Source organism: Lissotriton helveticus, chromosome 7 (genome assembly GCF_964261635.1).
Source record: "Lissotriton helveticus chromosome 7, aLisHel1.1, whole genome shotgun sequence".
Taxonomy (NCBI): Eukaryota; Metazoa; Chordata; class Amphibia; order Caudata; family Salamandridae; genus Lissotriton; species Lissotriton helveticus.
The window spans coordinates 1,930,303,715-1,930,328,857 of record NC_136068.1 but is presented as its reverse complement, the minus strand read 5'-3'; the positions used below and the strand labels follow the sequence as shown (position 1 = coordinate 1,930,328,857).

The 25,143-nt window shown below is 50.3% G+C and overlaps 1 protein-coding gene across 1 annotated transcript in view; it reads left to right on the top strand.

The window, feature by feature from the left end:
* The window catches only part of LOC144767888 (uncharacterized), a 71,709-nt gene extending 53,227 nt beyond the window's left edge, over positions 1–18,482 (top strand). The window contains exon 6 of the mRNA XM_078651239.1: positions 16,038–18,482. Coding sequence (XP_078507365.1) covers positions 16,038–16,690 — 653 coding nt within the window. The 3' untranslated portion in view covers positions 16,691–18,482. The remainder of the gene's footprint in view (positions 1–16,037) is intronic.
* Positions 18,483–25,143: the final 6,661 nt, after the last annotated feature.

The following is a 25,143-nucleotide window of genomic DNA, read 5'->3' as shown; positions in this document are numbered from 1 at the left end:
GTTATCAGTGCTAGACAGAATCATGATTGCGGTGAGAGACAGAGTCTTGCGGCCACAGGGGGCCCGCCAATTGCCAGTCCTGTACCACAGCCCACCTGAGCAGCCCCCCCCGCACCACTATTCACATGTGTGGAGGGCAGACGGCAGGTAGAATGCTAAGTCTCATCTGCTCTCCAGCCACGTGTGGGCTTGTGGTAGTCCAATCCCATGCCAGTGCCCACACTCTTTTAAAAGGGTGAGTCAGTCTGCCTAGCCTCTAGCGGTCATAAATCATCCTCCAAGCAGCAGCAGCCACTGGAGTGTTACTGTGACTTCACCTGAGCCTGCAGCAGCACTAGAAACAGCCTGCAGTGTAGCATGACCCTCAAGGGCAGCACACGCAAACTATGCCTCCTGCCGCCCGCCCCCACCTCCCTCCAGGACCTGCTATCCCACTTCCAAGACGTTCTCTACTGACTCAGCCTTCCCTGTCCGTTATTTCTGGTTGGCAAAGGTGAGTCCAGCAACGATGTGGGCATTGTCAGAGTGTGGGTCAAAGACGTGGTTAAAAAGGACATTATTCTGTACGTATTTTCATTGGTCTTTTGCTTTTAGGTATCTAAAACAAGCCCTCACTTTAAATGAAAGATCAATGCAAGCTCAAGGAATCCTTGGAAAATACTATCGTTCATTGTGAAACCTCAGTTGGTTAATTCAGTCTGTCTGCAGATGTCCGTCTGTGTTTAAAGAGAGAGAAACATAATTGAATCCTGTTTGGCTCAGTAGGGCCTGGTGACTTGTCTATTTGTGGTGCTATGATGTCCCCTTCTGCGACTGAGAAAGCACTTTATCAATGCAAGTAACTGATTGTATGCATACAGTAGTGGGTAAGGGTCACTCAAAGTGTCAAAGATTTGACTGTAGAATGTCTCATTTTCTCAGTATATGTACCATTTGATTACTATAAACGATCTATTGTGTGTTAGTTGTGTGAATACATGTTTCGTGTTGTCTTAGAAATGTTAGCAACCGTTTTCAATATATCAAATGTATCTAAGTGCTCGTGAAATGTGTTGTTATCGTTCTACCTTTAATACAGTGCTTAGAAACAATACGTGTAAGGTATCGTCCATTTGCGAGAGATTAAGCTATTGGCATTCTAAATGACAATGCCATTAATTTATCTGTTTTCAAAACCAACACATAAATAAAAAAATTGTCATTTACAATGCCAATAGCTCTAACTTTTACAAAGGCGGAACCGTTGCATTGTAAATGCTTGTTAAAGTGTGCCAAGGACAGAAGTCTTCTCATGGCGGGTGGGAGTGAGTTCCAGATTCTTGGAGCGGCCCCAGAGAAGGCCCGATTGTAGGTTTTTTTCTTGCAGAAGTGGGCTGGTTGCAGCAATAGGTCTTTGGCAGATCGGGAGTTTCTGACTCCTCCTGATATCACAAGTTTATGGGTGAGAAAAGCAGGGGAATTGGAGTTTTGTGAGTAATGCAGGCCAGTTTGAATTGGATTCTGGCCTCTAGGGGAAGCCAGTTCAGAGTTTGGAGGTGGCGAGAAATGTGGTCCAATGAAGGATCAAAACAGTACTAAAGAGGTGAAGGTTTATATCCTGCTCTTTCCTCATAGATTTTTAATTGGTCCTAAGAGAAGTTTGAACATGGCATGCTCTACAGTTTGGACATATTAACACTGACTGATGGCATAGCAGCAGCTGGTCCATACAGACAGGTTGCAGCAGTGTGCTGTAACTGGAGTTCCCGCAGGACATTGGAAGGCGTGAACACCAGTGGGGGAAATGTTGATGAACAATACATCCAGTCACCATGAAAACCCATAGCAGCTAATTATATATAAGCCATTGATCCTGTAACATTCTCAATAAAACATAGTGCAGGACCATTAAGTCTTCTACGAGTCTGGCATAATGCGGGTGGAGTTGCAGGTGCAGCCAAGTGCACCTGCACCTCCAATCAAAATGCGTGTATTATGCTGCAGGTCAGTCTTGGATGTCTGTTGTGGTCGTATATGTCAATCAATCAGGGAATTGTAAAGCGCGCTTCTCACCCTTGAGGGTCTCAAGGCGCTGGGGGATGGGGGTGCCGCTCCGTTCAGCGGAAGACCCTGGTCTTGAGGGTCTTCCTGAAGGTGTCCAGGGAGGGGGCGCGTCTGATGTCTGCCGGTAGCTCGTTCCAGGTCTTGGCTGCAATGTGAGAGAACAATCTTCCACCTGATCTGGCTTTGTGGATCCGCGGGGTTTCAACCAGTGCGAGGTTGGATGATTGCAGGTTTCTGTTGGGTACGTGGAAGTTTATTCTGTCGTTGAGGTATTTGGGTCCGTTGTTGTGCCGGCACTTACAGGCGTAGTATGTGAACTGTGTTTCAGAGGTATCCAAGTCCCTTCCAAGCCCGGTCTTGTCGACATGACTCAGTGCCTCTTAAAGCGCATTCTTTCTTTGATAGACATTGCAAAGCTAACGTGATCACAGTCATGTAAAATCAAGAGTGTTTGAAGATGATATACCCAAAATGCTGGAAGTCAGGCCGGGCTAGCTCTTTGTGATTTTCTATCTCTTAGTTGCACATCTTTCAAAACAATATTGTCTGTGAGGGGCCTTGTAGTAGCCTGGCTTTCCTTCCGTCTCACACACTGTTTTCACCTTTGGTGGATCTTGCGCGTTCTTTACTACCACCTGTAATTCTCGGGCTTATTATAAAGGTATGGGATGATTTAATTGCAGAGGGTGAATGCCCCTTCACTAGTATGCTAAAGGCGTTTAAGTCTACCTGCAGGTTTCGGCTATGAAGATCTTCAGTTGTTTAAGGACTGCCTCTGGACAATTGAGCAGTAGATGGCGTAATGCCTCTCAAGCTGATTTTCTACCTGTTAAAAATCAATGTTGTGGGGGGCGTGGCTTCGAGGGCGACGATGGCGGACGTGGCTCCTTAGAGCTCCCCGCGGCCCGCAATTTATCCTGCCGAGTTATCCTTCCCCAAACCCACAATCACCCTTAAAACGACGGCGGCGGCTGCCGGAGACCGAAGACACCCTCCGGTGGTACTCTTGGGACCCCCGGTCGCCGACTGCAGATAATACCCGCAGTGATACCCGCCGGGCCTACTTGCCGCGTGGGACGCCGGGGCATTGATTTCGGCCACACCTCGCCTGCTGGCGCTGGTCCCTGGGCGGCTGGATTGCTGGCGGGCTCCTGGGCCTCGGGAGGCAGGGGCCGAGCGGCCGGAGTACAGACGGCGGAATCTCCTGCAGCCGGGCTTGCGGACACTACTGGAGGCGGTGAGGAGGGGGCGCTGAAGGAGGGCTCCGTGGACCCCGGGACTGGTCGGGTCCCCCTGGGCTGCCGGAGACGGAGCGGCGGCTGGGCAGGCGCCGGTGTGCCGGCGGAGAGGGGGCACGTCCTGATGCTATAGACCCCGTGCTGTGACCCGTGGGGGTAGCTGGCCCGGAGATTTGCCCGCGCCATTGTTGGGGGCGCCTCGTCTTCCCGCCTTGCTGGCGGAACGGCCCGTGGAGCTGCAGCGTCTGCCTTCCCCCCCCGGCGCTGTGCCTAGCTTGGGTGACCGGGAAGGTCCAGAGGAACAGCATCGCCTGGCCGCCCTGGTCCCGGCGTTTGGTTGTACCCACCACCCACGGCGGCGGAGTGCTCCATGGACACAGGACACTGGTGGAGCCCCCGAAGGTGAGGAGCCGGGCTCATTTGCTGTTGGGGCCTGGAAGTTGCATGAGGCCATTAACTGTCTGAAACGGGCGCAGTGACCGTGCCCGGTAGTGGCAGGCGGGTGTGGCGAAGCGCCCTGCGGGATTCCAGGTCCTGGGCCTCACCCCGGGTGGCGGCTGATCTTGGGTGACGGTGTGCGGAGAGACCCCCAAAGACACCGGGCGGCCCAATACAATTATCCGGACCATGACCAGAGGCGGAGGTGGCACGAACCCCGCCAAGCAGGGGCCAACGACAAATTCACCGGTCCCAGTGGGGGCTGCCGGGGGTGGCCAGAACACCGGACCAGACAACGCGGCTCGGATGGCGGCCATCACGCAGTCCAGGGACATGTTAGATGCCAAAATTGGTGCGGTAGGTGCCGATGTAATGTTGTTGCGCCAAGACCTCCGCAGTGCTGTTGCCCGCATCACGGAGACCGAGACCAGGATCACGGGAGTGGAGGGAGACGTTGGCGATTTAAAACGGAAAGTGATGGAGATGGAGAAGATCCAGAAGGGGCTGGCTCTTCGTGTGGAGGACGCGGAGGGGCGAGCGCGCCGGAATAACCTGCGCTTCGTAGGTTTTCCGGAAGATTGCGAGAAGGGGCCCATGGACGCCTTCCTGACGCAGTGGCTGGAAAGCTGGCTCCCCCCGGATGCTTTGTCGCGCTGCTTTGTGGTGGAGCGCGCGCATAGGGCTTTGGCACAGAAACCGCCGGCGGGGGAACGGCCCCGGCCAGTCATAGCAAAAATCCTAAACTTCCACGACAGGGACACCATACTCCAGGAGGCGAGGGCTAAAGAAACTTTGCTGTTCGACAGCCACAGGATCATGATCTTCCCGGACTACACCAGGCAGGTGCAGCAGCAGCGACATTCTTTTCTGGATGCGAAGGCCAAACTGCGCGGCCTAAAGATCCAATACTCGTTGCTGTATCCAGCCCGCCTTCGAGTGGTTTTCAATTCCAAGACTCACTTCTTCGACTCCCCGGAGGACGTCTTCAAGTGGACGGTTGAGACAGTCAGGATCCGACCGAAGGCCCAGCCGGGACTGGGCTCTGGGCCATCGCGTGGATCATCGCAGGAGAGGAGCGACTCCGCCGGCAGGGGTAAACGACATCGGAAGTCCCGCTCACGACGGCGTTCCCGGCCCAGAGAGGGACTACTGAATGAGACGCAGCCTGACACTGACCAATCGGGGAAAGAAAACTGAACATGGGGTGATTCCATATATCATTGCTTCATCTGGCTCCATTGGTAGAACCTGCGGAGGGCCTTGATCGGAGGCCTGGGTGGAGGAGCAGACGACGAATGGTGCAGTATAACCCGGGTCATGGTGGGACATGGGGCCTTCAGCTGGGTGGCACCTGACTGCTACGCTCTCCATGAGATCTGGGTGCTTAGTACAATGGGGGTTTGGGGTACTCTTTGTTTGGGCCGCCCGATCCTCCCTTGGCTGGGGGGTGACCCTGAGGGAACGGCTCTGTTAGTTGGGGGGAATAGTTGGGATCCATTGGTATGGTGGGTTTTAGGCGCTCTGTTTTGGGCCTGAAGCTCCCCATGCCGCGACAGGTACTTCAATGTTTTCTGAGGTATAGGGGTGAGGGGTGGGGGGTTGGGTTGTTGGGGGAACAGGGTTGGTGGAAAGGATCTGGGTGGGGGTGGATGTTCTGAAAGGGGTGCACGTGTTTTTTGCTGTTTTGGCTGGTATGGTGTGGGTGGCCTGGGTCGGGCCCTGGAGGCCTCAGAGACTTGTTCATTGTGACTATGGTTGACACCCCCGGGCAGGACCTTACTAATGACTCTATGCGAATATTGAGCTGGATTGTTCGGGGGATGTTGGACAAAATCAAGCGCGGGGCGGTACTGCGGTGGGGTAAAAGGAACGTGGCTGATGTGATGCTCCTCCAAGAAACACACATGTTAGGCACAAAGGCACTGAGTTTGCAGCGATTTGGTTTCCATCAGGTGTTCCATGCCGGGTTTTCCAGGGGCTCGAGAGGGGTAGCTATCCTTATCCACAGACGGCTGTCGTATACTCACGAACGTCACTGGCTAGATCCTCAGGGTCGGTATGTGTTTGTGAAAGGGAGGATTGGCTCGGAACCAGTGGTATTTGGCTGTGTCTATGCCCCCCCCCCGCTGCAGTGGTCCTTGGCTGAGAAATTGTTTGACCTTTGGGCGGAGATCCCGGACTCCTTGGCTGTGATCGGTGGTGACTGGAATGATGTGGTGGATGTAAGCCTGGACAGGCAGAGCTCGCGGGGGGCCGCGGCTGCGGCCTCCTCTACGCGGCTGAAGGCAATGATTGATGGGCTGGGCGGATGCCTGGAGTCACTTGCATGCCAGGGCGCGTGAGTATACGTATGTGTCAGCCGTACACGGCTCCTTCTCACGACTGGATTGTGTGTTTGTGCCAGGGGCCTTCCTTGACAGGGTGAAATGGGCTGCGATTCGGCCCAGGGGGCTGTCTGATCACTCCCCTGTTACGGTACAGATCGACCTGCGCAAGCCACAACGGCCCTTTAGGTGGAGGATGTCCTCGTGGCACCTGCAGCGAGCTGACTACACACAACATATGCGCAGTGCGATAGCCCGCTACTGGCAGGAGAATCTGGCGGAAGGGATTGACGCGGTGATTGTGTGGGAAGCCATGAAACCTACTATAAGAAGCCTTGACATTGCATGGTGTGCGACTGCCCGTCGCACTCGGCAGGAGACCATTGTTGCTGCTGCTGAGCGGGTGGAGGTGCTGGAGGGACGATGTCGGGGAGAGAGGGATGATCTAACGCTACGATTGCTTCTGCAGGCACATCACTCCTACGCCTCGGTGTTACTGGATGAAGCTCGTCAAGCCTGGCTGGCCACGCGGAGCAGGGTCTACCAATGGGGAGATAAATCCTGCACTATGCTCCATAGGCTATGCCAACACACACTACAACCAATCACCCTGCCAGGCCTCATGGACGGGGAGGGTACCGCGATAACTGACCCTGCGACCTTGGCGGCGAGCTTTGCGCGATATTATGCCGAGCAGTATGCTCCTCGGGAGTACCTCCAGCCAGAGGCGATTGCTGGGTTCCTCGCGGAGATTCCCCCTCGGGCAGTCTCGGATGAGGTGAGGGAAGCCCTGGACCTCCCCTTGACAGCAGAGGAACTGGGGGCTGCGCTAGGCCAGCTCAATGTGGGCAAAGCACCGGGACCGAGTGGGTTCCCCAGTGAATTCTATAGAAAGTTCCACTTGCAGCTTGGGCCACACTATCGGCGGGCGTTGGAATTAGCGCGGGAGCGGGGTAGCCTACCGTCGGACTTGCGTCAGGCCGAAATTGTGGTATTCCAGAAACCGGGTAGGCCCCCCGACCGACACGAGTCCTATCGTCCCATATCCCTGATCAACTTCGAGGCTAAATTACTAGCCAAGGCTCTGGCAAACCGTCTGCTCCCATATATTGCAGATCTGGTTCACCCGGATCAGCAGGCTTTATGCCGCACCGTGCGACGCGACACAACATTAGGCGCGCACAGGCGGCAGTAGATGCTGTGGGGGCGACCGGGGATCGGGCGGCGTTGTTGCTGGCAGACATCGACAGGGCGTTTGACTCGGTCAGTTGGACATATCTCTTTGCCCTTCTGCCGCTCCTCAACTTGGGGCCGGTGTTCATCTCCTACGTGAGGCTGCTGTACACAGATGTCACCGCCTCGGTGCGTATCTCTGGCGCGATCTCGGAGAGGTTCCCGATTGCCAGGGGAACCCGACAGGGATGCCCCCTCTCCCCTTACCTCTTCGCCCTTGCCATGGAGCCGTTGGCCACACGGGTACGTCTTGATGCACAGTATCGTGGCTTTGTGTGGGGAGCAGACTTCACAGATCGAATCGCTTTGTATGCGGATGATGTCCTTTTCTTTATGACTGACCTTCACCGCTCTGGCCCTCGCATACTGGACATGATGCAAGTGTTTGGCGAGGTTTTGGGACTCTTTCTTAACCCACGCAAATCGACCCTCTCGGTGCTGGGCGACGAACCGGAGACGTGCCCCTGGGCTTCGGCTCTACAGGTGGCGGTCGGTGGTCTAAAGTACCTGGGTGTCTTCCTGTCGGTGTCTGCCACGGTCGCATGGGAGCGTAACATACAGCCGGTGTGGGATAAAGTCCAGTCGGACGTCAAAACCTGGTCTCGCATGCCCCTTAATATATATGGCAGATCAGCCATCTTCAAGATGGTCGCCCTGCCATGGCTCCTATATCAATTACAGAACCACCCGTATAGGATTGACCCGCAGTGGTTCCGTCGCGTGAACTCGACACTTGGCCGGTTTCTGTGGGCCTGGTTTTCCGGGGGTGCCTCTAGAGTGGCACTGCGGTCCTGCTTTCTGTCCACATACTGTGGGGGCCTGGCTTCCCCTGACCTCCTGTCCTACTACCAGGCCGCTCACCTGCTGGTTTTGAATGAGTGGTGGTATGGCGACCACAGCGACCCGGCTTATGCGCTGGAACACTTTTTGATGGGCGGTGCCACTCTACACACGTTATTGTACTCGGCCGGGCGGCGGAGGAGGATGCCGCGGGTCACTCAGGTGGTCTTTGTGATCTGGAGGCAGGTGCTGTGCCGTATGGGTTGGTGGGGCAGACTGACAGCCGAAACTCCGCTGTGGAATAACGGTCGGCTTCCGGCACTGGCCTCCTTATCGGGGTTTGGTGGCTGGGACGCCATAGGGATTTCCTCCCTTGGCCATGTCCTCACAGGGACTACCCTCAAATCCTTTCAGGATCTCAGCTCTGAATTCGACATGCCCAAGACCCAATTTTTCAAATATCTCCAATTCCGCCACGCACTCACGCCGAGTCTGGTGGGACTGGACCAGCTTCCCGAATTCAGCCCTGTGGAGGCCAAGATCTTCATGGGGGACCTGGGAGATAAGAAAGTTTCTTGGGGGGAGGAGCTTGGCGGGCATCCGTGATGGCCGCGTGAGCACAGCGCTCTCCGGACCCCCGCCACTCCCGGCATGATATCCTGAACATATCCTGAATAATTACGAGGACTCTTGTAGAGGAACCTGGGCTGATCTTAATACTGTTTTTGGATTTCGAATGGGACCAGGGGCACCGAAGCTACGTCGACTCGAACTTTCGGGGCCCGCCCTGGTGGTGCGCCCGGGTCTTGGTGAGGCTCTGTTGCCGTGTCTGAGTTGAACAACAGCGGCAGGGGGACTCGACTTGTGGGTCCCCCTCTTAACATTCGGTTTCGATTTTGACTCAGACTACGTCTTCCAGCGGAGGTGTCTGGCCGGTGCTGAGTCCAACGGCGCGAGGTCGCAGTTGCACCTTTTGCCTGCCTCGTGTCCTTCCAGGCTGGTTCACACCTCGATGTGCCCTCGCTGCTGACTTTTGGCTCCGGCGCCCTGTCTTCCTGCGGCCATTTTCACCAGGTCGCGTGGGTCCCTCGGGGACGCGGTCTCCACCATGACTGGCAGAGGGGACCAGGAGAGGCGAAAGACCAAGACGCCCCTTCGCGGGGTCCCGGTCCAGTCTAATATCATGGACCGGTACACACAATCGAAGGGGTCCCCTGGAGCCGCCTTGCCTGGCCCAAGTGCAGTGGGGCACCCTTTAGAGGCTTTGGCGGAGCCGTCCCTGCAGGACATCATGGGTGCCATCTCTGGCATGAGGGAAACCATCGGCCAACAGTATGAAGCTCTGGCCCACAAAATTGATACTGTGGCTATTGATGTGAACCTGATTCGGGCCGACTTATCTAAAACCAATGAGAAGGTGAAATCATTGGACCTCAAGTCATCTAGCCTCACGGCCGACGTCTCGGAAATACAGACGGAGATCGGCAACCTCAGAAAGGTGAATGCTTTCATGACTCAGCGTTTGGAGGATTTTGAAAACAGAGCACGGCGTTGCAACGTGCGTGTGGTTGGTGTTCCGGAAAATCCTGATCCACATTCTGTTGATCTCCTGGTTGAGGACTTGATACAGAACTACCTTTCTCCATCTGGATTGAGCAAATTCTTTGCGGTGGAACGTGCCCATCGCGTTCCGGGTGGCCAGGGCAAGCCGGGCGCCCCGCCGAGGCCCATTGTCGCAAAACTTTTTCATTATAGGGACCGAGACGCTATCCTGCAGGCCTCGCGAGTTAAGGGCCCGGTGGCCTTCGAAAATGCCACGGTGAACTTTTACCCGGACTTCTCACAGCTTGTGCAGAGACAGCGTATGGGCTTCCGTGGAGTCAAGAAGCGGCTTCGGGACTTGGGACTGCGATACGCCATGCTTTTTCCTACCAGGCTGCGAGTGGAGTACAATGAACGGACCCTTTTCTTTGATCGACCTGATTCGGTAAATGACTGGCTGGACTCTTTGCCGGACCGGCCTAATTTGACTGAGCCCACCGAGCACCCGGGTGGTGCCGAGGGTGGTGTAGAGAGCTGAACTTATTGTTTGGGCCCCTGTCTCCGTATCATGTTATTTCTTCCTGGGTTCTATACTTGAGTGCCTCTATTTTCTGTGTGTTCTCTTCTCTCTTTATCTCTGTCGGGGTGGCGGGTGGGACAGGGCCTTTTCCTCCTCCGGGGTCTTTTTGTAGAACGGGGGTTTCTGGGCGACAGGCACACTGCATGTTGGGGTGGCTTTTTTGCTTACTGCAGGGGTGCAGGGTGGGGGGTGTTTTCTTGGATGTTGGGGGGTGGGTTGGTGGGGTGTTTGAGGTTCGTGTTTTGTTTTTTCAAGGCGACTCTATCTTGATAATGGAATTTTCAGTGTCATGCTCATTGGGGGATGGTTCCTGCATCACTTTGTGGGATGGGGGGTAGCGGGTTGAGGTTTGTTTCGTGGAATGTCAATGGTCATGGGGATCTTATAAAACGGGGGGTGGTGTTGCGATGCCTGCGACGTTTGTCTCCCGATATTGTTTTTCTGCAGGAGACACATCTATTGGGTAATACTTGTCGTGCAATCAATAGGTGGGGCTATCGTCTTGTCGCGCACTCAGGGTTTACTACGGGTTCCAGGGAGGTGGGCATCCTTGTCCGGGCTTCCCTTCCCCTTGCAATAGATGATGTAATCCTCGATGATCGGGGGCGTTATGCCGTCCTCGTGGGACGATATGAGGGCCGGACCCTCTCTCTGTTTACCGTCTATGTGCCCCCCGGCCTGCAGACCTCTACCTTCTCCGATTTAGGCCGAGTGCTGTTGGGACTCCCTGATGGCACTCTTTTCATGGCTGGTGATTTTAACTCTGTTCTCTCCGGTCTGAGTGATCGTTACCCCCCTAGGGATACTCCTTCGGCCCAATTGTGGCTGGGTGGCTTTTTGGATACTTTTGGTTTGGTGGACTGTTGGAGACTTATGCACCCCACTCAGCTTCAATATACGTTCCATTCTGGGGCCCATGGGAGTTTGTCTAGACTGGATTACTTCCTCATGCCAGCTGCGCAGTCATCGGCTGTCCGGGAGATTAGACACCTTCCCCGGGGCATCTCGGACCATTCTCCGCTCTGGCTTTGTTTTGATGTGGGGGTGGAGGCGGCGGGCCGGGTGGCCCCTATCAACCCTTGGTACCTGTCCTCCCCTGAGACCCGTGGTCTATTGATTAAGTCCCTGGACAACTACTTTCTAGACAACGAGGGGTCTGTCTCCGCTGCCGTGTCCCTATGGGAGGCTTTTAAGACAGTGATTCGTGGGCAGGCCCTGTCTCTCATTGCTGAAACCAAAAAGGCGAGGAATCGGGAGGTGGTGGATCTTGAGATGGAAATACTTGAGATGGAGGCTGACTTGGAATCGACTGTTACTGGTGACAAACTCCATGCCCTGGGTCTGAAGCAATTTGCCTATAAGTCTCTGGTCACAGAGGCGGCTAAAATGATGTTTCGAGAGCAACAGGGTCGTCTGTATGATGTGGGGGACAAAGCGGGTAAATTGCTTGCCTGGTTGGATAAGAAGGAGAGGGCGAATCGAGTAGTGCCTGTGATTCAGACTTTGAATGGTGTGAGAGTGACGGACCCAGTTGAGATAGTGGACTGTTTTGCGGACTATTTTCGTGCGGTTTACTCCCCAGTGTCGGAACGGGATGCAGACGACTCTCGCCTCTTGCTGCGCGACATAGCTCTGCCCTGCCTCTCTGATTTGGAGCGGGTCTCTATGGAGGCCCCGTTCTCTACGGACGAAATAGCGACTGCAATTCGCTCTCTCCGTTCGGGCAAGGCTTTGGGCCCGAACGGTTTGCCAATCGAGTTATACAAACTGCGTCCTGATAAGATTGCGCCCTATCTTCGAATGATGTTTTTGGAGTCCCGTGAGCGGGGTACTCTCCCTTATGACCAGCGCCTGGCTACGATCGTTGTAATCCCTAAAGATGGTAAGCCCCGGGATCTTTGTTCGTCATATAGGCCCATCTCCCTGTTAAATGTTGAGCCCAAGGTTCTTGCCAAGATCTTGGCTACTCGCCTCCTAACGGTCATTAGTGACTTGATTCATCCGGACCAATCCGGATTTATCCCGCACCGTAACACAGCTCTTAATCTGCGTCGCCTCCACGGAGCCATCGCGAGGGCGGGGCTTCTGACGGAGCCGGCCATTTTGGCTTCGTTGGACGCCTCAATGGCCTTTGATACGATAGAGTGGCCCTACCTTTGGGCGGCTCTTGAGAAGTTTGGTTTTGGCCCGGGGTTTATCGGATGGGTGAAGCTGCTATACACCGACCCCCTGGCGCAGGTTGTGGTTAACGGACGAGTTTCTGTCCCCTTTTCCCTTGGTAGGGGGACCAGACAGGGGTGCCCCTTGTCTCCATTACTTTTTGCTCTCGCGTTAGAGCCGCTGGCTGCCTGGCTTCGCTGGGAGCCTTCTCTCAAGGGTATACGTTGGTCCCCAGATTTTGAGGACCGTGTTTCGCTTTACGCGGACGACATTCTTCTTTACCTCACTTCCCCGCGTAAATCTTTAAATGTCTTATTTGACGTTCTCACCTCGTTTGGCAAAAATTCTGGTCTGATTATTAACTGGGCCAAATCCTGTGTCTATGTTATTTCGGGTGATCTGCCCCCGCTGCCGAATAGATTTCCTGTCCAGGTTGTTCACTCCGGTTTCAAATATCTGGGGATTTTTATTACACTGGATTCGTCGCTCCGGTTTGAACGTAATCTCCTTCCCCCGCTTCTTAGACTGAGGCTGGACGTGGCTCGCTGGCGTAAGTTACCCTTGTCACCGCTGGGCAGAGCCGCCCTTTTCAAGATGATGTCCTTACCGCGATTCCTTTACGCACTCCAGAATTCCTATGATGATATCCCCGCTACTTATTTCCGAGAGGTTGAGAGTCTACAAAGGCAACTGATTTGGGACGGGCGTCCACGTATCGCCCTTGCGAAGCTCACCATCCCTTGGTATGACGGGGGCATAGCACTTCCTGATATCAGGAGATATTATTGGGCTACCCAACTGTCTGCCATTAACCACTCAATGTATTCCCCGGGTCGGGATCCGGCCTTTGAAATGGATAGACTCCAACTGCCTGGTGGGGATTTTAATAGAGCGCTTTATTCTAGGTCGGCTGGGCGCCAACTTACTGGACCGACCAGGATTGCGGTTAGTGTGTGGCGCGCTGCGAATGTAAGCTTGGGGTGGGATGAACGAGTGACGCTGGCGACTCCGCTTTATGCATCTGAGCGTCTGGGATGTCTCTGGATGACGAAGGGGTTTGACCGCTGGGACATGATTGGAATCTGTAGAGTGGGTGACGTATGTACGAATGGAGCAGTGAAGTCCTTTGAGGTCCTTCGGAATGATTATGACCTGAGTGATAGGGAATTTTTTAGATATTTGCAGGTCCGTCATGCCCTCGCTTCTGTTCTGACTTCTGGTGCCGCCATCCCCGAGTCCCCCCCCCCTCGAAGATCGTATCCTGGATGGTCATCTCCCCGATAGCACTATCTCCTTGATTTATAAGAAGCTGATTCACAATCGCACTGACTTGCTTGTTCGACTTAGAGAGGCTTGGGTCGGCGACGGGCTGGAATTGGACGACGAGGATTGGCAGTCGGCACTATCTTCTCCGAAAGAGGTCGCCATTCCTGCCCGTCTCCGTCTGGTTCAGCTCAAGATCCTTCACCGGGTGTATGTTACTGGTCCTCGTTTGGTTGTGATGGGTTTTTCCCCGGATGGCCTGTGCAAGCGTGGGTGTGGGATGAGTGCTACGTTTCTTCACATTATTTGGGAGTGTCCGAGGGTGGCTGCCTATTGGACTGAGCTGCTTGCGGTGATGACTGATGTGACTGGAATTGCCCTAGTGCCGGAGGCCCGGAGATGCCTGTTGAATGTGTGGGAACCTACTGATTATTCGGTGGCCCAGACCAGATGGGCGACCCTGGGATATATGGTTGCGAAGCGGGACATAGCGCAACTCTGGGGCTCGCACAGGCCCCCCACTGTCTCTGTGTGGGAAGAAAACATGGACTGGTCTATGTTTCGCGAAAAGACTGTTTACACAGCCAGGGGCAGACCTAGGGCATGGACGAAGATCTGGAGTCAGTGGAACGCCTATCGTGGTGATATTTGTGCTCCTCCATTGGTTGAAGCCCCTGATGTTACCTTATCTCCCTAGGCCGGCGTTCCTGAAATTTCATACACTGTCCGTGATTTGATTGACCTCCCCGCTGTCCCCCCCACCTTGCCTTATCCTACTGATTGTGACTTCATATTCCTGATTAGTGGGTTTCCCCTCCCCCTCCTGGGCTGACTCCGTCTATTATGCATTCGCCTTTTTGATGTTTGTTGCGTTTGGTGTGATTAAAAAAGAAAATTGCCTTATCTTGTTCTATAGTGTGGGCGACATCTTGTATTCGGTTTGTGCCTGACCGCCGGAGTGGCTACCATTGTTTTTTATCACATTGTGCCTTGCTCTTAGCGGCCAGCCCGTGCGGTTGTGGGCCCATCTCTGTAAACATGATTTTGTTGCTCAATAAAAGTTTTTAACCAAAAAAAAAAAAGAAAGTTTCTAAAATTTACCAGACGCTGGTTATTCACTGCTCTTCTTCTCTCCTGTCACTGAAGGCCTCCTGGGAGACGGATATTGGCCCGTTGGATGAGGATGACTGGAGGGAGGCCATTGAATCCCCCCGCGGGGCTGCTATTGCGGTGCGACTCAGATTCATACAGTTTAAATACCTACATAGAGCATACTATACCAGGGAGAGACTGTGGAGGGCAGGCCTCATTGCCGCTCCGGAATGCTTGCGCTGTGGTACTGAACGGGGAACGCTGTTGCACACGGTGTGGTCTTGTGTGGGTCTGACCCGATTTTGGAGTGGGGTGTGGAATTGTCTGTCGGAAGTGTTGGGGTGGGATCTCCCCCGTACACCCAGGCTGGCCCTCCTCCATCTCCTGGAGAATGTTGGTGGTAACATTCATAAACGCCATCTACTGTTCCTGGGTTTGGTGGTGGCAAAGCGAGATCTGGCGAGAGCTTGGAAGAGTGACCGTGCCCCCCCACTTACCGCCTGGAAGGCGGGCTTAGACTTTCTTATGGGATTGGAACTGCCGGTGTTTGAAGCCAGGGGGTGCCCCCGGAAACATTATAAGATCTGGAAGCGGTGGGCGGAATACAGGGGACTGACTCTGGACCCCCCAGCTGATACGGAGGATATGCTGCCTCTGGAAGGGGACCTTGGGCCCTAGGCCGATACCCGATACCTACTTTGCCTTACCTGTATATTTGGTGACCTGTAAACACGTGCACGGGGGTAGGGTGGGATAAGGGGTGGGTAGATGGGGACGGGAGTTGGGGGGTGTTCTTGGGGGGGGATGGGACGTGGGACGGGGAGGGGGTAATTTCACTTTTAGGCTCTCTGTGCATCCTGCTATATGTTTACTGTGGACGGTATCCTCCTGTTTGTGGAGAACTGTACCTATGCTCTGCCTAACATTTAAATAAAGACGGTTGTGAAAAAAAAAATCAATGTTGTAACTGCCAGAGGAAACCTAGGTACATGAGCTGGAAGGTGATGACATTTCCCTTTCTACGGGTACGCTATCAGTGCTAGAAATTTGTGCATTGTCAGAACCGTCCCAACCTTCAGAATATCTCCGAAACTGTTGTTGTAGAATAAGTACTTTGCATAGATTTTACCATTGGCTTTCTAGCTTTTCTTTCTTTCTTCATATGTCTTTTGTATTTTACTTCTGCGTTTTGACATTGTTAATTATTATAATGTAATAGTATTTTTTTATTTATAGGAATGGACATCGGTCTGCCACTAAACAAAATTCGATCTGAAACTGCTTGTTGTTGAACACGATTTCATGTGTAGAAATTTGATTTTACTGTCATTTCTAATCCAACAGGTAATGGGACCAGCAAAAGAAGGAAAATCACGCCTAATTCTTCAAAACATGATAATAAATCAGAAATGTGTAAATCAGGCGCAAATAAACGCAAAGTAAACAGTTCGATAAGTCCGATGTCACCAGGAACCGATCAGGGTTGGAGAGGAGAGGAAGTCGCCAAATGGAAAAGTGGATGCAGCCTAGAAGCATATTCCACCACACAGCACCCTACATGCTATGGAGAGCCACCAGAAATTAGCAAACCACGCGAGAGTACAATAAAAACCGACAACTTCATTACATGGGACCCAACCGCAGTACAAATTTGCAGAGCCTTTCCATCCACTGAAAATGAACGCTCAAGCAGTCAGGCAGGAACTCAGAGAACACGTAGAGCGACATGTAGTGAATGTGGGAAAACCTTTTCTACCAAGTCCAAGCTTAAGACTCATGGAAGGATTCACACGGGGGAGAGACCGTATCCCTGTACGATATGTGGAAAAAGCTTCACTCAAAAAGGAGTTCTTCAAAGACACGAAAGTATGCACACAGGTGAAAAGCCTTATGAGTGTAACTTATGTGACAAGCGCTTCAATCGAAAGCACCATCTCTTAGGACACCTGAAGGTGCATACAAAGACACCGCAAATGTGTAAGACAGACCGAATGTAGGATGCGTAAACACTAAACTATCTATGTATCTAAGGCTGCTGGAAATTTCACCTAGAGGGAATTGCAAAATGCAACACACTTGGGAATAAAATGGATATCCAAATATGATCTGGTAAAAGGTACGTTCGGTGGAATAAAGTAGTAAAAGAAAATGATGTACATGTCTAGAAGGACGAAGTGCTGTTTCGCAATCACTAATAAAGTATCACACAAAAAGAGTGAAAAATAGGAAATTGTAGGGACAATACGGTGGGGTCCAAAATCACAGAAAAATCTGATTGTTTTAGGTGGAACTGGACTTCTAAAGACACATTACAAGCCTGCCTTGGCAAAGTGTACTATCTGAACTCCAGAAAGAAGCTACTGTTAGCTATTTACAACAACCATATGTAAATGTAAATGTCATGGTACTTATAGAGCGCACTGTCACCAGACGGTCACCTTGCGGTGTCGCCTATGCGGCTTCCTGGCGCTGATACTCATACCGCTGTGGAACCCCTCCTGGCTTTCCCTGTGAGGTGTCCACTCCTGGGCACCCCCAGGGTGAAGCCAGGCATCCTTAGCGCTGTTGGGGCCGGTGTGGAGGCTAAGCAAGCTATTGCCCAGAGTTGCAGCGTGGAGCCCGTGATTAGAATAGGCACCAAGGCGAGAATTAACAGGTCCGAGGAAATTGAGCCCGAGACCCCGCCGAGGCGGGAATCGAACCCTGGTCCCTGGCCAGAACTCTGCATCAGGGTCTGCCGCTCTAACCATTGAGCCACACTCCTCCACCATGTGAGGGGCAGGCAACCACATTCTTAGTTTAGCACTCCCCGACTCCTGGAGTAGTGCTCTAATGATAAAGTTCACAGCTGTAGAGTGATGCTACCCAAGTTATAATGCTGGCATACCCATGTCACCAAATTGTGTAATCCTTAGCACTTCATGTGATCTCCGCATGCCTCAGTATTTCTGTCCGCTCACATTGGAAGTCCCGTTTACCACCCAGAATGACTCTACATAAACAAAATGAATGGCTACTTTCACCATGAGCTCCAGTTGAAACCCTTGTGGAGAAGATAACCCTGAGAAGAAGTGCCTGCCAATGCACTATATGTGTGCGAAAGTGTCATAGGCACAAATTCAAAGGTGCGGCTTTGAATTCATATATTGGTCACCGGATACTGATAGCAAATGACATATAAGCAAAGACAAATATCCCCATCATTCAGTCTGCCAAAAACAGTATGTCATCACTAGTCACCTCAAGGGCTAGGGTGCCTAGAACTGGTCTGAAGATACAATGCCTGTCGGCCGCTACCAAAGGCTATAACGTATGCGCGACATGAAAGACCAAAGTGTATAATGCATCACAATTACTAACCTCGAAGAAAATGATGCATGGGACTTGTCTGAAGCTATAGTGCATCCATGTCTGCAACTAACGGTTATACAGCGTGATTTACATGTAAGACCAAAGTGTACTGATAGCTTTATAAATAAGCACTGATAAAGTCAATTTGGACAAGAATATGTAGGATAAAGATGTAGAGACTTCACATGCTTTAAATGTGATGTTAATTGAGACTTGGTGAGAACAATTCTGAAGTTTGTTTGGTGAAGAGCAGTCTTAATAAACCAGGAAACATGTTTTAGATTTGCATTGTTTTTAAATCAACTGGTGTTAAATATGTACTCTTGCATTGAAGAATTAGATATGGATTTTATTGGATTTGCTTTGTTTAAAAAAGTCATAAAAGCAGGACAACATAAACAAAGTTACAATTAATAAAATGTAAAGCATTTTAACACACTATAATATAAGCATCAATATTATCTGAGTGGAATATAATATAATAGCCAAATACAAAAATAAGTGGGACATTGTACATTAAAACACATAAAAAAATCTAATTTAAATATTTTTAAACAATTAAGAATATTTGAACATTGATATAAACTGATAGCATTCACTTGGTGTTCTGTCGATGTCTGATGGCCCACATGCATCCTAAAAACATGGCTACAGAACATGCAATTGGGAGACTGGAATCTGTCATAAAAATTCTCATTGCTACAATACTACTTCTAGTCCCCAACAATGTCTACATATGGGTGCAAGCCATTTCCTTTGGAGATTTAATTAATCTGGACATACAAACAAGGCAAGTGAAAGGGATTCCTCACTAGATAGACAATGAGGACATTTGTCGTCCCTATCAGTATCCCAGTTTTTGGGAAAAGATTTAATTGGGAGGGATCCCACCCTGAATTGGAAATATAGGGGCATATTAGCAAGGGCCATATCGCCGCCTTAGCGGCACTTTTTGCTGCTAAAGCGGCGATATTTCTATCACCCTATTAGCAAGCTGTCGCTAACAGCAGTTGGCGGCAGATTTTAGGCGATAGCTACAGGTTTGGGGCCCGCTTTGCCTGTCAGCGATATTTATCGCTAATGACATGCAAAGTGGGCGTACCCAACCTGTTAGCGACTTAATACAGTCGCTAACATAGCTATCGCCTATTAGCAAGGCAGGCGAAGCGATAAAAAAATCACGCTAGGCGCGATTATCGCTTTAATCTAACGCCTGCTAAAAAGTTGATTTACCTGTATAGTCAATTGGGGGTGGATTATCAGATTAAGCCCCCATTGGCGTTAATTCGTGAATATCGCCGGATTTCCAGTGATATTCACGCATTTCGCCACTATCGCTGGATATTTTAGCACAATGGAGCAAAACGTTGGTAATAGAAGGTTTTCTCTGATAAAATATCCAGCGATAGGCAGCGATAAAAAAAATGCGCTAAGCGCATTTAGCGATAAATATCGCTACTCCTTGCTAATATGCCCCATAGTTTCCTATCAAGGGGGACTGATATAACCTCACAATAGAGCTCAAAGGAGTAGCTGGTTTTAAATTCCAAAAACCTTCCCGCCAGGGATGTGCATTCCACTATACGTGTCTTGGCTACAAGGTTTGCTTCCCAAAACTGTTCTTTTAAGATAGCTGCAGTTGGAAAAAGAAATCCCGAAGGATCATCCTATAGCTCCTTGGTACCAATTGCTGATAGAAATTGTTTGATTTTTTTTGTAGCCGGCCTATTTTTTAGAGCAGTCTGCCGATATCTTTAAGAGCCGCTGTTTAGTCTGTCAATTCTGTGGTGGTCCATAATATATACCAATAGATTAAAGGACAAAGTCTTGTTCTGCTGGCTATAGCTTTTCTACCCATATCTTTGGGGACTTTGTGGAGTGCGTGTTACTGACCTCGAGAACATATTTTCTGCATTAGAAAGTACACTAGAATCAGAAAATCCCCACAGTTCAGCACCATAACGGACTGAATCCTGGACCTTTGCATCATAAATTTGGAGAACCGGTCTAATTTGTTTAGTGTAAGAAGGTTTAAGATCCTTAACTAAGATTCCAGCAAGTTGGTGATGTTTAAGATTCATAATTTCTATTTGTTGGCTCCAAGATAAATTTGGGGTCAGAGTCACACCCAAATAACTAAAAACCTCAGTATGCTCCAAAGTTTTCCCCCCAATAAAAAACTGACATTCAATGAGTTGTGTTGGTTAAAAGACGTATACTTTGTGTTATCTGTATTAATTACTAGACCCCTCAGACCACAGAATTCCTCGAAACGAGATAAGGCAGGCTGAAGCCCACTTGGGGTTTTAGACAATAATAGTGTGTCGTCAGCAAACATTAGGATCATGATTTTTGAGCCTGCTTATGTTGGGCCATCAGTAGGAGAAGAGGATAGAAATTGGACAACACCATTTAAAAACAATAAGAACAAAGTCGAGCCAAAACACACCCTTGGCGCACCACTTTATCAATAGAGAAGCGATCTGTAAGATCCCCTTGGAATCATTAGCAGCATTATTTTCATAAAGCCGAATCAGCAAAATTAATAGAGCGTGGGTTATGCTTAAGTCATACAAAACCATCCACAGTTTTTTTCGTGGAACCAGGTCAAGGTAGGATTTGAGATCGACAAAAACCGCATAAGGAGTGCCCTTGCCCATGGTTACTGTACGCCAATAGAGCAGCTGCAATCGAAAAACCTGGTCAGTGGTCACACGCTGACAAACCCCCGCCTGTAGTATGCGATTGTCTGTTATCCACTCCTGAATCTAATGTAAGTGAAGTGGTGCAAATATTTTCTGTATCAAATCGATAAGACTGATCGGCCTGTAGTTAGGTGGTGAGAACGGAACTCCTTTTTAGGTCAAGCCTACAGCGTGCATGCGCTGTCTGCAAGACCTGTGGTAAAAACTTACCAGTACGCTACTCCCGCCTGCTGCTCGCGACAGGTTCACTCCAGTGCTCCTCTTAATTGCTGTATCCTGATTCGTTATGGCAGCTGATAGCTCACTTCAGTTGGAGGCAGAGGAGCACCGGCCAATTACAGGCTCCTTATTGTTTCATTAATTATCAGTTTTTTCCGGGAACTCTTTTGGCAGTTTGCACATTCCCAGGAGGTGAATAATCCAGTAAAGCTACCAGTAACACACTCGCGTGTGCTGATAAATATGCAAATAGCAATTTTTTTTGTTGCACTTTTATATAGCGCGAACTTAACCCAAAGGTTTTGGAGCTCTTTACACGAGCACGAGTTACGTTACACATGGACACATTAATTTTTTGGCAGGCGTGGGGAGATTAAGGGCTAGATGTAGGTAATTTAAATTTACCGATTTGAAAATACAGAATTTTACCGATTCGGTATTTTCGAATCGGTAAATGCTATGTAGATAAAAAATCGGTAAAAATTACCGAATCGTTAAGATTCGGTAATTACCCGATTCGGTAAAATAGGGAAAGAGTCAAGGGTGGTAGGTTGTCACTTTGACACCCTGTTGCACCCCTAAATAGTGCTTGTGTGCACATGTGGCGCACATACATGCCCTAAGGGCATGTATGTCTGTCACATGGCACAGGTGTAAATGCACAGATTTGCATTTACAGAGGTATTCGTTATTTACCACCAACTAATTGTTGGTGGTAAATAAGGAATCCTGTAAGCACAGAAGCACTCTTCAAAGTGCTTCCTACATGTCATTTACCGATTCTGTAAATACTGAATCGGTAAATGATGATTCGTATTTACCGAATCGGTACATTTGCTACCTACATAGGAAAAGCCTATTACCGGTCGGTAACGGCCGGTAATGGCCTTCCTACATCGGGCCCTAAGTGATTTGCCCAGAATCACAGGATGTTGAGCCGACGCCGAGACTCGAACCTGCTTCCCCAGCTCCAAAGTCGGCGGTTAGTCATTAGTACATGACAGCCATGCCAAGTGGAGTCTGATGCTCAACATGAGATATAGTTTACCAGCAGAGGACTCTTACAGCGGCTTTGTCAGCTTCTCTTCATCCAGTGACACAGCTCGGGCGTGCTTAGTGCATTTTTCAGAAGCTTTGTGGAGCCTGACTTTAGGCTTGAAAGGTGTCATATCTGCAGTGTATCTTTCCAAGGAGCTGTGATGCATGCCTGGTGTGCTGAGAGGAAGTCTGCAGGGGTGGCAATGTATTTTTAATGAGATTCCAAACCGCTCCAGGCCCACCAAACACTTTTTGCTGACACTATGAAACAGAGCTCAGCATGAATCACACCCCAGAGGAAAATGAACAGGTGATGTTACATGTCCACATCCTCTTCCGGCTTTCATCAAAGCTGACCTTTCAACTTGTACTCAAAAATATTAGAAACCTGAATTTATCTTCGAATTCACAAATCTAATGTAGATTTATGTTCGAATAACGTCATCATATTTATGTTGTCGGTAAAGCTCATACTGCACAATGTTTACCTCAAGGCGCTTTTTGAGAGACAAGAGAATAAAGTGGGGGAGATTTCTTGTGTTGTAGAAATCCTTCAACAATAGTTCACATCAAGCATTACCAGAGGGTATCTCAACATAGAAATCCGCTTATTATGATTTATGTTAAAATGTTTTTATTTGCATTTCCAGCATCGGAGAACGATACACAGGCATCATCAATAAATTGCAATAGTGCCATCGTTGTAGATTGTACAAAATGAACAATGTCGAAGCAGTGAATGAGATGCATCGTTGAAAGCACACCTGTTTGTTAGAAACCAGTAACTTTAACTCCCCCTCTCCCCATCCGATATTCCAAAGTCTTGACTGTCGAGTCCCTGCCTTATATTGTTGGTGTCTCCCCTTAGACAGTTGAGGATGGTTGTCGTTCCGTCATTAAGTCTGAGAGCCGCAGCACTCTCAGATATTTAGGTTGAGTAATTTCATTGAACTCTGTTGAAAGCAATGTTAGGAATGGACTCCATACTTTCTGGAAAGAGACAGTAGAGCTATTCAGTGTATTCGAAATGTGTTCCATCCCTGCAAATCAGTCTGACCCTGTGCCTCATGGGAACAGTCCAGCCCGAACTGCCAAGCCATGCCTTCCCTGGACCGGAAACAAGCTTCCGAGGACCGGTTTCTGGCATTACAGCCGTCTTCAGCCCGGCTTGCTTGAATCCAGTGGCAAAGTGAGCAAGGGACTCATGTCTGAGTATACCCTGCCACACTTATGGCGGCCAAAAGCGGTACAAAAGGGGGTGGTGATGGACGGAGCATCTGAACCAATCAAACACTCACCCCCAGTCAACTGATCTGGGTTTAATCCATCACCGTTCTTAGCCCACTCTGCCACCCCAGTTCAGACATGGCTATATGCAAATCAGTATGACCCTGTGCCTCATGGGAACAGTCCAGCCCGAACTGCCAAGCCATGTCTTCCCTGGACCGGAAACAAGCTTCCGAGGACCGGTTTCTGGCATTACACCCCTCATCATGGCAATACGAGGGGATATACGTATATATCCGCGGTCCATAAATCCTTCTCTAGATTGGATTACCTTTTTTGTGCCGGGTGCGCTGCAACACAGGGTGGAGGCAGCGGCTATCCTGCGGCGGGGACTTTCAGATCACTCCCCTGTTACAGTGGACATAGGCTTGAGTAGAGAGAAGAGGATGTTTCGATGGCGCCTCTCCGCCTGGCACATGCAGCAACCGGAATATCAGAAGCATATGGGGGAGGCCATCGCCAACTGTTTGGCAGACAATGTACGGTCAGTAGATGAGGCGAGCACAGTCTGGGAGTCAATGAAGCCAACACTCCGGGGGGTAGTCATAGCATGGTGCACGGCGGCACGAAGGAAGCGCAGGGAGGACCTGGTCCGAGCGGAGGCCAATATTGTGACACTGGAGCTCCGAGGGAGTATGGAAGGGGGGGCACAAGCGACGGGGCAGCTTCTCCTGGCGCAGCAGTCTTATACGTCCATGCTGATGGAGGAAGCGAAGCAGATATGGCTTGCTACACGCAGACGAGTCTATCAGTGGGGGGACAAATCCGGGACGATGCTTCATCGGCTCAGTCAAGGTACATTTCAGGTCCAAACCCTGCCCAGGATTGTGGATGCAGCAGGGGCCCCGGTGACAGATCCGATGGCATTGGCGGAGGGGTTTGCCTCCTACTATGCTGATCTCTATGCCCCACACGAATGTCTCACAGAGGCTGTGATTGACAAGTTTCTGGCGGACATGCCGCCGTGCGCAGTACCAGATGAGGTGAGGGACCGTCTAGAGCTCCCCCTCACAGAAGAGGAGCTAGGCACAACCTTGGGCGAACTTAATTCAGGCAAGGCACCCGGGCCGAATGGGTTCCCCAGCGAATTCTTTAAGAAATATCACCTGCAGCTAGGGGCACCTTATAGAGCTGTTGTTGAGGAGGCCAGGGAGCGAGGTAGCCTTCCCCCAGACTGGAGGCATGCAGAAGTTGTGGTGTTCCATAAACCCGGTCGGCCCCCCGAGCAGTATGCCTCATACCGCCCGATTTCCCTATTAAATATAGAAGCAAAAATTCTAGCTAAGGCGCTGGCCAATCGTCTTTTGCCCTATGTGACTGATTTAGTCCACCCAGATCAGGCTGGCTTTATGCCACAGAGGGCAACTATGAAATACAAATCTTTGCCTATGCCTCCGGACTATTTAGGGCACTCACAAATTCATGTGCGAGTAAACAATAGTTTATTAGTTTACCCAAACAACACTTTATGTTTTTTAATCAATAATCAATTCGTAAAACATTCAAAAAGATTTCAGAAGAGGCAGAACAAACACTGCTATCAACTTCATTTCTTAGCCATACACACTTTAGAAAAGACGATTTTGTGCATATATACAGTGAAATAACAAATGAATAACGTTTTCTAACAAAAAATGACACAAAACATATACCGTGAATACATATCACCACGAGCAAAATTAAGTAACATTGGCCATTAAACCTTACATGCTAGAAAAACTTTTCGAAAACACAAGGGAGACAGGAATGATCAATGTCAGGGACATTGCTAATTTTTGCATCAATAAACAATGGCCAACTGGCCAGTGAATCAAAGAGGGAAAGAATGCCGACGCGTTTCGAATCCAGTT